Source organism: Cervus canadensis, chromosome 10 (assembly GCF_019320065.1).
Source record: "Cervus canadensis isolate Bull #8, Minnesota chromosome 10, ASM1932006v1, whole genome shotgun sequence".
NCBI lineage: Eukaryota > Metazoa > Chordata > Mammalia > Artiodactyla > Cervidae > Cervus > Cervus canadensis.
In genome coordinates, this window is record NC_057395.1 from 17,993,321 (window position 1) to 18,005,992 (window position 12,672).

General features: G+C 39.9%; 1 protein-coding gene across 4 annotated transcripts in view; it reads right to left on the minus strand.

Annotated features, from left to right (window-relative positions):
- Positions 1 to 12,672, minus strand: part of PLCB4 (phospholipase C beta 4) — a 191,994-nt gene that overhangs the window by 68,683 nt on the left and 110,639 nt on the right. For all 4 annotated transcript variants that reach the window (XM_043479654.1, XM_043479651.1, XM_043479653.1 and 1 more), the window contains 2 exons: positions 3,334 to 3,436; positions 498 to 662 (listed from right to left, as the gene is read on the minus strand). In XM_043479654.1, the coding sequence (XP_043335589.1) occupies positions 498 to 662; positions 3,334 to 3,436 (268 nt within the window). The remainder of the gene's footprint in view (positions 1 to 497; positions 663 to 3,333; positions 3,437 to 12,672) is intronic.

Genomic DNA, 12,672 nt, shown 5'->3' on the forward strand with positions numbered 1-12,672 from the left:
CATTGAGTCACTCGGGAAGCCCATAGGATCAAAGTATAATATGATAAAAACCAAAAAACAAAAATAACATATTATACACAGAACCTGTGAGTAGCAATGGGGACCACACTTTCTGGAGGCACAGGACAATATCAACTGACCCGCTGAAGGACATTTATTGGCGCAACATCCTACCCATCCTCTTGGCCAAAGGAATACTGCAGGGCACTAGCGGCCAGGGCAGGGAGGAGCTCTCCCACGTGTGACGGTGTCTACCTGGGGGCTCCCTCTGAGAACACTGCTCGGGCACCCAGTGGGGAAGGTGGGCTCCTCCTGGGAGGAAGGAGAGCGGAGAGGACAGGGACAGACAGAAACCATCATTGCGTGACAGCTGCAGAACATCTGCACTGGAAGAAGGCGTCGGGTTAAATGACTGTCTGCAGATCGTGTAACCTCTCTAGACTAACGTGTGGCCCCTAGCTTAGCGCAGCAAGTCTGACACATGGAAAACACTCTACCTTCCGAAACACAAATGATTCTTCATTGTAAACTGGATTGAGTCCATTGTTCATCACCATGCGAGTGCGGAATTCCTTTCGGATAGTGTCCGTGGGCAAGCCATACATATCCACTTCTACATATGTGCCAATTTTCTTATCTGATAAGAACTGACCTGATATGACCTGGAGCAGAAGAGAAATGGGAGGGAAGAGAAATTAAGCTGGTGTAATCATCAGTAACAGAATAATCTGGCAGAGAGAGAGTCTCTGTTCATCTTCAGAAATTCGATTATCGCTGGAAATAATGTATTCATTCCTTACTAAACTGAAGCAGTCAATCCAAACATGCCTTAAGATCCTTTCATAGTTCCAAAATTCACCTTTACTGAATTCTTTCAGAAGTCTTACAAAGAGACACACAGAGAGAAAAGTAATGCTAAAATGCTAAACTGACATTGACAATTGACAGAGAGGACAGTGTTATTTTTTTTTAAAGACCAGTATTAAAAAAGCAGTATTGACTGCTTTATTTCACAGGTGTGGACACTTAGGTTAAGATGCTGTGGACAACTATTTTTTGTATAAGTCATATATATTTCCCTCTTCTATCTATTATAAAGCTATGGAAAGACTTTTTTCACCTATTTCCAAAATATTAAAGCTAATTATTAAGTTTTTTTCCACATTATCTAATAGCTAATCATTATGAAACAGTTTTTTCAGGTATAACTGACATTAAATGAATTGTACATGTTTAGAGTGTACAATTAAATCAGTTCTGACATATGAGCACATCTATAAAACTGTCACCAATATTAAGGCAACAAATATTTCCATCACTTCCCAGAGCTCCTTTGCACCCTTTTGTAATCCATCCCTTCTTCTTTCTGTCTAGAGGAAACTACTGACCCGTTTTCTGTTACTTAATATTAGTTTGCATTTTCTGGAGTTCTGTATCAATGTAATCATATAGCAGGTATCTTTTCATTAATATGCTTTATTTTTTATAGCAGCTTCTGTTTACAGCAAAATTGATAAGAAAATATAGTGCTTCTGTCCCCTCATCCACAATATCCCTCACTATGGATTACCTCACATCTCAGTAGCATATTTGTTACAATCAGTGAACCTATATTGATGCTTCATTATCACCCAAAGCCGTAGTTTACATTCAGAGTTTACTCTGGTGTACATTTAATGGATTTGGAAAAAAATGTAAATATAACGACATGTGTCTATTATCATAGAATCATACAGAATGGTTTCACTGCCCCAAAATGCTTTGTACTCTGCCTGTTAATCCCTCCCCATAATTCTTGGTCTTTTCTTTTTCTTTTTTTTCACCATCTTTATAGTTTTGTCTTTTTTAAGAATGTCATTTAGTTGGAATCAAACAGTATGCTACTTTTTCAGACTAGTTTTTTTCACTTAGTAATGCTCATTTTACTGGATGGATGAAGCACAAGCCGGAATCAAGATTTCAGGAGAAATATCAATAACCTCAGATATGCAGATGACACCACCCTTATGGCAGAAAGCTAAGAAGAACTAAAGAGACTCTCGATGAAAGTGAAAGAGGACAGTGAAAAAGTTGACTTAAAACTAAACTTTCAGAAAACTAAGATCATGGCATCCAGTCCCATCACTTCATGGAAAATAGATAGGGAAACAGCGGCAGACTTTAAAAAATAATCACTGCAGATGGTGATTGCAGTCATGAAATTAAAAGACACTTACTCCTTGGAAGAAAAGTTACGACCAACCTAGACAGCATATTAAAAAGCAGAGACATTACTTTGCCAACAAAGGTCCGTCTAGTCAAAGCTATGGTTTTTCCAGCAGTCATGTATGAATGTGAGAGTTGGACTGTGAAGAAAGCTGAGCGCTGAAAAATTGATGCTTTTGAACTGTGTTGTTGGAGAAGACTCTTGAGAGTCCCTTGGACTGCAACAAGATCTAATCAGTCCATGCTAAAGGAAATCTGTCCTGAGTGTTCATTGGAAGGACTGATGTTGAAGCTGAAACTCCAATACTTTGGCCACCTGATGTGAAGAACTGACTCATTGGAAAAGACCCTGATGCTGGGAAATATTGAGGGCAGGAGGAGAAGGGGATGACAGAGGATGAGATGGTTGGATGACATCACTGACTCAGTGGACAAGAGCTGGGTCAACTCTAGGAGTTGGTGATGGACAGGGAGGTCTGGTGTGCTGCAGTCCATGGGGTCGCAAAGAGTCAGACACGACTGAGTGACTGAACTGAACTGAATGTTAATTTGTTTCATCCATGTCTTTTCATGACTTGATAGCTCATTTCTTATTAGAATTAAGTAATATTCCACTGTCTGGACATACCATTCATTGCTTCTTTATCCATTCACCCACTAAGTGGCACCTTGGTTGCTTTCAAAATTTTATCAAGCATGAATAAAGCTGCTGCAAATATCCCTGTGTAAGTTTTCATGTGGACGTGAGCTTTTAATTTGTTTGAGTAAATATCAAGGAGTACAACTGCTGGATCACGTGTTAAGACAATGTTGAGTTTTGGGAGAAACCACCCAACTGTTTTCCAAAGTGGTTGTATGATTTTGCATTCCCACCATCAATGGCCAAGAGTTCCCATTGCTCCACATTCTCCACTGGGTACTTTTTGATCTGGTGTCTTTGATGAAAAGTAGCTAATAATTTCACTAGTAGAAAAAAATGCATCTCAAGAAAAAAAATGCTAAAGTTGAGAGCAATGCATAGATCTTGCAACCTGACAATAAATATTTTAATTGCAATTTTTTAAGGCTTTTCCAAGACCACCTGGATCCACTCTTTTTATATTATTCTGTGGAAAGCAGGAGACTTACCTGCACGGAGCAAGTGGCTGCAATAACCCCATCAACAGGTGTTTCAGAGAAGGGATCAAATGTTCGATCGGGCCGTCTCATGAAATCTGGTTTTAGAAGGTACCTGGTGGGACAAAAGCATAGAAGGAGTTTACTAGTTGCTTTATAAAGACTCAGAAAATCACTATTCAACACACTGAATACATCTTTATCCCCATTTCGAGCTTAGGAAATAGGCTTTTAGGTGGAGGATCCCAAGAATTGAAGAGAACAACCCTGTCCTGTGGATGACCCCAACAAGGAACAGGGAACAGGAAATGTTCTTTAGATCCAGGCTCCAGGACATCTATGATTTCCTGACACTATCATCTTCTCTGGAACTTGTTGATGCTCTTAAACGCACAAAATAAAATGCAAAGAATAACAATGAAAAACCAATTATACATCTTCCCTGGTGGCTCAGATGGTAAAGTATCTGCCTACAATGCAGGAGACCTGGGTTCAATCCTGGGTTGGGAAGATCTCCTGGAGAAGGCAATGGCAACCCACTCCAGTATTCTTGCCTGGAAAAATCCCATGGACAGAGAAGCCTGGTAGACTACAGTCCATGGGGTCGCAAAGAGTCAGATACGACTGAGCGACTTCACTTTCACTTTCAGTTATCAAAATATGGAAAATATCTTTATTGTTTTAATAATACATTAAATTATGGGATCTAATCGCAAGTTTGATAATTAGCATAGTTTCAAAGTACTGATAATCATAAAACTATATTAGGAGATCTCTAACAATTATAATGAGATATAAAAATACCTGTGATTTATATTGATGTCAGAGTCAGAGGTACTGCTAACATTACTATGGATTGCTACGTATTTTCATAATCAAATGAAATGTTGTTTCAGTTAGAGGTCTCCAATTCTAGTGAGGATAATTAGGCAAGAAGATGAAATAAAAGGTATCTAGATTGGAAAGAAGTAAAACTATTTCTATTTGCAGACAACATGATCTTGTTTATAGAAAATCCTACAGAGTGCACTAAAAAGCTATTAGAATTAATAAATGAGTTCTAGGATACAAAATCAACATATAAAAATCAATTTTATTTATATGCACCAAGCAATGAACAATCTAAAAACAAAATTAAGTAAATAATTGCATTTAGAATGGCACCTAAAAGAATAAGATACTTAGGAATGCACTTAAAAAAATAAGTACATGTACTTTGAAAATCAAAAAAGACTGCTGAAGAAAATTTTAAAAGAACTAAATGAATGGAAAGATATCTTGTATTTATGGATCAGAAGACTTAATATTGCTAAGATGGCACTACTCTCAAATTGCTATACAGATTCAATACAACCTCTATCAAAATCCCATCTGGTTTCTTTATAGAAATTGACAAGCTGATCCTCAAATTCACATGGAAACTCAAAGACCAAGAATTTTCAATATAATCTTAATAAAGAAGAACTAAGTTGCAGGTCTCATACTTCTTAATCCCAAAACTTTCTAAAAGCAACAGTAGCCAAAGCAACTTGGTATTAGAAAAAAAAGATTAACAATGAGACAGAATTGGGAGTTCAGAAATAATTTCATATCTATGCAAATGACTTTTGACAAGGATGCCAAGGCTACTCAGTGGGGGAAAGAATAGTCTTTAAACAAATGATGCTAGGTCAACTGAATAGCCACATGCAAAAGAGTAAAATTACTTCCTTCCTTCACATCATAAAGAAAAATTAACTCAAAATGGATCAAATACCTAATTGTAAAAAGCTACAACTATAAAACTCTTAGAAGAAAATATATGGGTAAACCTTTGTGAGTCAGAATTGGACAATGCATTCTTAGACATAACTTCAAAAGTACAAGCAGTGAGAGAAAAAAAATACATAAACTTGACTTCATCATATTTTTGCAGTCAAAGAACATTATCAAGGAAGTGAAAAGACAAATCATAGAATGGGAGAAAATATTTACAAATCATTTATCTGATAAGAGACTTGTATCTAAAATAAATGAAGAACAAATAACTCAGTTAAAAAATGGGTAAAGGATCTGAATAGACAGTTCTCCAAATAAAATAAACAAATGGCCAGCAAGCACTTTTCAAGATGCTTAGTATCATTTGTCATGAGAGAAATTCAAGCCAGCATCACAATAAGATAACATTACACACAGTAGGCGGGAGGAGAAGGGGACGACAGAGGATGAGATGGTTGGATGGCATCACCGACTCGATGGACATGCGTTTGATTAAGCTCCAGGAGTTGGTGATGGACAGGGAGGCCTGGTGTGCTGTAGCCCATGGGGTCGCAAAGAGTCGGACACGACTGAGCGACTGAACTGAACTGAACTGAACACACACTAGGAGGGCAATATTTTTTTTTAATTTTTTTTTTTATTATTTTTTCCATGGGTTGTCATACATTGATATGAATCAGCCATAGAGTTACACGTATTCCCCATCCCGATCCCCCCTCCCACCTCCCTCTCTACCTGATTCCTCTGGGTCTTCCCAGTGCACCAGGCCCGAGCACTTGTCTCATGCATCCCACCTGGGCTGGTGATCTGTTCACCATAGATAATATACATGCTGTTCTTTGGAAACATCCCACCCTCACCTTCTCCCACAGAGTTCAAAAGTCTGTTCTGTACTTCTGTGTCTCTTTTTCTGTTTTGCATATAGGGTTATCATTACCATCTTTCTAAATTCCATATATATGTGTTAGTATGCTGTAATGTTCTTATCTTTCTGGCTTACTTCACTCTGTATAATGGGCTCCAGTTTCATCCATCTCATTAGAACTGATTCAAATGAATTCTTTTTAACGGCTGAGTAATATTCCATGGTGTATATGTACCACAGCTTCCTTATCCATTCATCTGCTGATGGGCATCTAGGTTGCTTCCATGTCCTGGCTATTATAAACAGTGCTGCGATGAACATTGGGGTGCACGTGTCTCTTTCAGATCTGGTTTCCTCAGTGTGTATGCCCAGAAGTGGGATTGCTGGGTCATATGGCAGTTCCATTTCCAGTTTTTTAAGGAATCTCCACACTGTTCTCCATAGCGGCTGTACTAGTTTGCATTCCCACCAACAGTGTAAGAGGGTTCCCTTTTCTCCACACCCTCTCCAGCATTTATTGCCTGTAGACTTTTGGATAGCAGCCATCCTGACTGGCGTGTAATGGTACCTCATTGTGGTTTTGATTTGCATTTCTCTGATAATGAGTGATGTTGAGCATCTTTTCATGTGTTTGTTAGCCATCTGTATGTCTTCTTTGGAGAAATGTCTGTTTAGTTCTTGGCCCAATTTTTTGATTGGGTCATTTATTTTTCTGGAATTGAGCTTCAGAGTGCCTTGTATATTTTTGAGATTAATCCTTTGTCTGTTTCTTCATTTGCTATTATTTTCTCCCAATCTGAGGGCTGTCTTTTCACCTTACTTATAGTTTCCTTTGTAGTGCAAAAGCTTTTAAGTTTCATTAGGTCCCATTTGTTTAGTTTTTGCTTTTATTTCCAATATTCTGGGAGGTGGGTCATAGAGGATCTTGCTGTGATTTATGTCGGAGAGTGTTTTGCCTATGTTCTCCTCTAGGAGTTTTATAGTTTCTGGTCTTACATTTAGATCTTTAATCCATTTTGAGTTTATTTTTGTGTATGGTGTTAGAAAGTGTTCTAGTTTCATTCTTTTACAAGTGGTTGACCAGTTTTCCCAGCACCACTTGTTAAAGAGGTTGTCTTTTTTCCATTGTATATCCTTGCCTCCTTTGTCGAAGATAAGGTGTCCATAGGTTTGTGGATTTATCTCTGGGCTTTCTATTCTGTTCCATTGATCTATATTTCTGTCTTTGTGCCAGTACCATACTGTCTTGATGACTGTGGCTTTGTAGTAGAGTCTGAAGTCAGGCAGGTTGATTCCTCCAGTTCATTCTTCTTTCTCAAGATTTGCTTTGGCTATTCGAGGTTTTTTGTATTTCCATACAAACTGTGAAATTCTTTGGTCTAGTTCTGTGAAAAATACCGTTGGTAGCTTGATAGGGATTGCATTGAATCTATAGACTGCTTTGGGTAGAATAGCCATTTTGACAATATTGATTCTTCCAATCCATGAACACGGTATGTTTCTAGGAGGGCAATATTAAAAACAAAGAAAATTAATGTGGACGGGAAGATGGAGAAATTGGAGCCCCCACTCAACATTGCTGGTGGGAATGTAAAATGATGCAGCCACTGTGGAAAACAGTCTAGAATTCATCAGTTACACAGAGTTACCTTACGACCCAGCGCTCCTTCTCTTATGTGTATACCCAAGAAAAGTGAAAACATATGCTCACACAAAAACCTGCACATGAACGTTCACAGTAGCGTTATTCATAACAACCAAAAGATGGAACAATTCAAATTTCCAGCATAAGATGAATGGACATACAAGATGAGGTATATCCACACAATGGAAAATTAATAATAAGTGATAAAATTATTTCAGTAATAAAAAGAAGTAAAGAAAATAAAGTATTGATACACAGTACAACATAGGTGAACCTTGCAAATGTTGAAGACAGCCATAAAAAGGTCACATCTTATATGAATCCATTTACATGAAATGTGCAGAAATGGCAAAAATGTAGTGACAGTGTAGGTTAGCGGTTGCTTAAGGCTGGGATGGGGCAGGGGATGTTAGAAGGTGACAGACGAAGAGTATAGGTTTTCTTTTTTGTTTGATTAAAGTGTCTTGAAATTGATTCTCAGCACTGTCTGCCCCTTATCCCCATTGGGTATGGTCACAGAATCACAGTCTGGCTGGATTCCATAACTTTCCTGAAACTTATGTCAAATACCTCCATCTCTCCAAAAAAACATTTTTAAAAAAAAATGAATATAACTGTAGATAGGAAAATTACATACTAATATGAGCAAAAATATGAGCTATCAGCTTCCCTGATAGCTCAGTTGGTAAAGAATCTGCCTGCAATGCGGGAGACCTGGGTTGGGAATTCCTGGGTTGGGAAGATCCTCTGGAGAAGGGAAAGGCTACCCATTCCAGTATTCTGTCCTGGAGAATTCCATGGACTGTATACTTCATGGGGTCACAAAGAGTCAGATACTACTGAGCGACTCTCACTTCACATGAGCAGAAAATAAAAGCACTTTCTCCAAAACTGTAGGTTTGTTTTTAGACGCAAAAGAATCATAATTTGGGATCAAATCTTTTATACCCCTTTAAGTATAACTTTGATAAGTTTCAACTCTAGATGATGTTAAATCTATTACTATTCTTTAAAATGCAACCAAGGGGAATCCCAAAGCATGATATTTTTCCTTAGGAAAAAGTTTACAGTCGTTATTTTTGGTTTTGACAAAGCTGACATTCTTTGCTGTCTTCTAAGTCTGAACAAAACATGTTAATAAATAGACCTGCATTCCATTTGGATGTAATCAGCAATAAAGGACAATAATGATTTTTATTTTATTTAAATATTTTTAATTTTACATTAGAATATAGCTGATTTATGTTGTGTTAGTTACAAGTGTACAGCAAAGTGATTTAGTTATGTATTTATGTATATTCTTTTTCAGATTCTTTTCCCATATAGGTTACTACAGAGAATTAAGTGGAGTTTCCTGCGCTATACAGTAGGTTCCTACTGATTATCTATTTCATATATAGCAATGACACTGATTTTTAAATCAAGGATACAGAAAGTTTATGGAATTGTTCAAATATTAAAGATGACTTTGAACATTCAACCTGTCTCCAGGAGGATACAACCTGTAATATCAACATAAAAGCTAACTGCATAGAACATATTGTTTTCTATGTTTGTAGAGTTTTAGATTTGGGCCTTTTTTATGGCCAGCATTAATCACTGAAAAATATGATACAGCAAAAGCTCAAGATTTACGATGGCAAGTAGATGAGTAAATACAATTCTTCACATATTTTTCCAAGGAAGCCTACCAGCTTTGTCTGGTGAAGCATCAGACATCAGCTACAAGGGGAGGTAATGCATGATAGTTCTATATTTCACAGGGAGGCAGCATTGGGTTCCAATAAGCAGACTCAAACAGTTCCTTATTAGGGATGGGAGGGGATGCGGAGAAAAAGGAGCAGTCAAGAAACAACAGAAAAGCCTTGGGGCAAGGTCCTGGTTCCCCCTCAAGGGATAAACATAACAATACTTTTGAGCAGTTTTGCATTTACTGAAACACACACAAGGTGGGAGAAATTAACTGCAAGCTGCAGACAAGCACGCAGACCCCAGACAGGCTGGAACCAGAAGACTGATGATGTGGACTCCCACTTTCCTCACCACCAACCAGTCAGAAGAATGCCCACACGCTGGTCATGCCCTCTTTGAACCATTTCTACTAAATACCCACTCTGGGTTGCAACACAGTTTTTGAGGGCATTAGCCCGACGTGGCCCCCTTTGCTTGGCAAAGCAATAAAGCTTATTTCCTACTCTTTTCTACTTCACACCTGAAACTCCAATTCAGAGGCTGGATTTAGCCTCAGAAATTTGATAGATAGGATCCCTGGCTTGGGGCTGACCCTTAACCAGCTTGCCTTGAACAACTGTCCATTTTGGGCCTAAGTCAGCAGAGGCTGTCACTCACGGTTTAGGGCTTGTGTGGGTCACGGGCCCCTGGGCACTGATGGGGACGCAGAAGCTGGAGTCCTGGCTCTGAGGGTGGGACCCGTGTCACCACGGAGCGTCCTGCTTGGCTTCATGCTCTGCGGCTACTCTCCTGATTCTTAACGATTTGTGAACGTGGAGCACTTGGGTCCCACAGACTACCTAGCTGGTCCTGCCTGGTGTTTTTAGGTGCAGGAGATGAACCCATTCCAAGCATCCAGGTCTGTGTGATGGCCACAGGGCAAGTCTAAAGTCAATAGCAAGTGAATTGATGTAAGAATTCTCTGTGGACTTCAACCAAGGAAACCAGATCTGAAAGGGACACGTGCACCCCAATGTTCATCACAGCACTGTTTATAATAGCCAGGACATGGAAGCAACCTAGATGCCCATCAGCAGATGAATGGATAAGGAAGCTGTGGTACATATGCACCATGGAATATTACTCAGCCAATAAAAAGAATTCATTTGAATCTGTTCTAATGAGATGGATGAAACTGGAGCCCATTATACAGAGTGAGGTAAGCCAGAAAGATAAAGAACATTACAGCATACTAACACATATATATGGAATTTAGAAAGATGGTAATGATAACCCTATATGCAAAACAGAAAAAGAGACACAGATGTACAGAACAGACTTTTGGAGAAGGTGAGGGTGGGATGTTTCGAAAGAACAGCATCGAAACATGTATACTATCAAGGGTGAAACAGATCACGAGCCCAGGTTGGATGCATGAGACAAGTGCTCGGGCCTGGTGCACTGGGAAGACCCAGAGGGATCGGGTGGAGAGGGAGGTGGGAGGGGGGATCAGGATGGGGAACACATGTAAATCCATGGATGATTCACGTCAATGTATGGCAAAAACCACTACAATATTGTAAAGTAATTAGCCTCCAACTAATAAAAATAAATGGAAAAAAAAATTCAAGAAACAAATAAATAAAATAATCTATCAGTGGAAAAAAAAAAAAAAAGAATTCTCTGTGGACTTCAAAGGCCTTGGAGGCAAGGGCCGGAGAGAAGGGCTTTCAGCCAGGTGGACAGACAGGAGTTACAGAATCAGAGGATGGTGGAACAAGAAACTTCATCCTGCTTCATCACATGTGAGATGCTATCACATGCCCTCGTTTTATTTACCAGCAAGCAAGCAAAATGGCTGCTGATTAACTGTAAGTTGCCATGGATCTTAAGATTCATTCTAACTTGACAAAGTCATTTAAAAAGTGTGTACCTTTGAATCATAAAATATCATAGTATTTTGATAGCAACTGTCTGGTTTCCTCCACATGCCTGGAAAGACTTGAGAAATTAGTGTGCTCTATTTTGTTTTATTATAAAGTGTAGAAGTACTTCCTGCTTTTCCAACTTTAAAAATGAGTCTGTAATAAACTACTGCTCACTTCCTGGTAAAAATCACACTTACAGGATGCAGTGGTGTGGCCTCCTAAACAAAATACCCACAGGCCAGACAGGGATTCCCAAGTAAGTTTCTGATGTTTGGTTACTGTTGTGAGATTCAGGGGTTTCTACAAGTATTGTTTGCCACCGTAGGCCTAAAAGACACAGAACATCTCTTTACAGAAACCCTCAGACATAGCACATGAGGATTTTTTAAAAGTCCCTGCAGGCGGGCAGGAGCAAGACAAAGGCAGTGGGGTGAGAGCCCCAGGGTGCCTCCGATGCCCCTGCGCAGTGGAAGCACGTCCTTCATGGCTGGCTCATCTCTGCTACCAGCTAGACTCCTCGGGAGCATAGCACAGTCAGGAAAGACTGCTTCTTCTGCCCTCTGGGCAAGAGCTCTGCCTCCAGGCTGGGTGTGGAGGAAAGGGGAGGGGTAGGGGACAGGAGACTTATTGTTCATGCCTCCTGAAGTCCTGATGCCCCAGGGTCAGATTTTTCAGTCCCTCTGGTTGGACTTAAGCTTTTGGTCACGTTACCTCAAAAACACAAGCACAGAATCCAGGCTAACACTGTTGCTCGGTCGCTCAGTTGTGTCCGACTCTTTGTGACCCCATGGACTGCTGCACACCAGGCCTCCCTATCCCTCACCATCTCCTGGAGCTTGCTCAAACCCATGTCCATTGAGTCCGGTGATGCCATCCAACCATCTCATCCTCTGTCTTCCCCTTCTCCTCCTGCCCTCAATCTTTCCCAGGATCAGGGTCTTTTCTAATGAGTTGGTTCTTCACATCAGGTGGCCAAAGTATTGGAGCTTCAGCTTCAACATCAGTCCTTCTAATGAATATTCAGGATTGGTTTCCTTTAGGACGGACTGGTTTGATTTCCTTGTAGTCCAAGGGCCTCTCAAGAGTTTTTTCCAGCACCACAGTTCAGAAGCATCAATTCTTCAGCATTCAGCCTTCTTTATGGTCCAGCTCTCACATCCGTACATGACCACTGGAAAAACCAGGCTAACATAGCACCATCCTTGTTCATGAATGGATTTTACAGTAAACAGTGCCGAAGGTGAGATGCTGAGCATGTGAACTGTGGTAAAACAGATCCCACCCGCTTCACCTGGCTTTTAACAATGCTTTGCTGAAATTCTGCAGGAAGTCTGGGGGGTTAGAGCAGGAGTCACCTGTTCTCTTGCCTGGGGCCTTACAACAAACACTCCTAGTTCCTTCAGCACAGCCACCACTGACGGACTTTGCTGAGTGTGGACAGTGGACAGGTTTGGTTCAGTAACACTGGGGCCCCTCTTCCATAG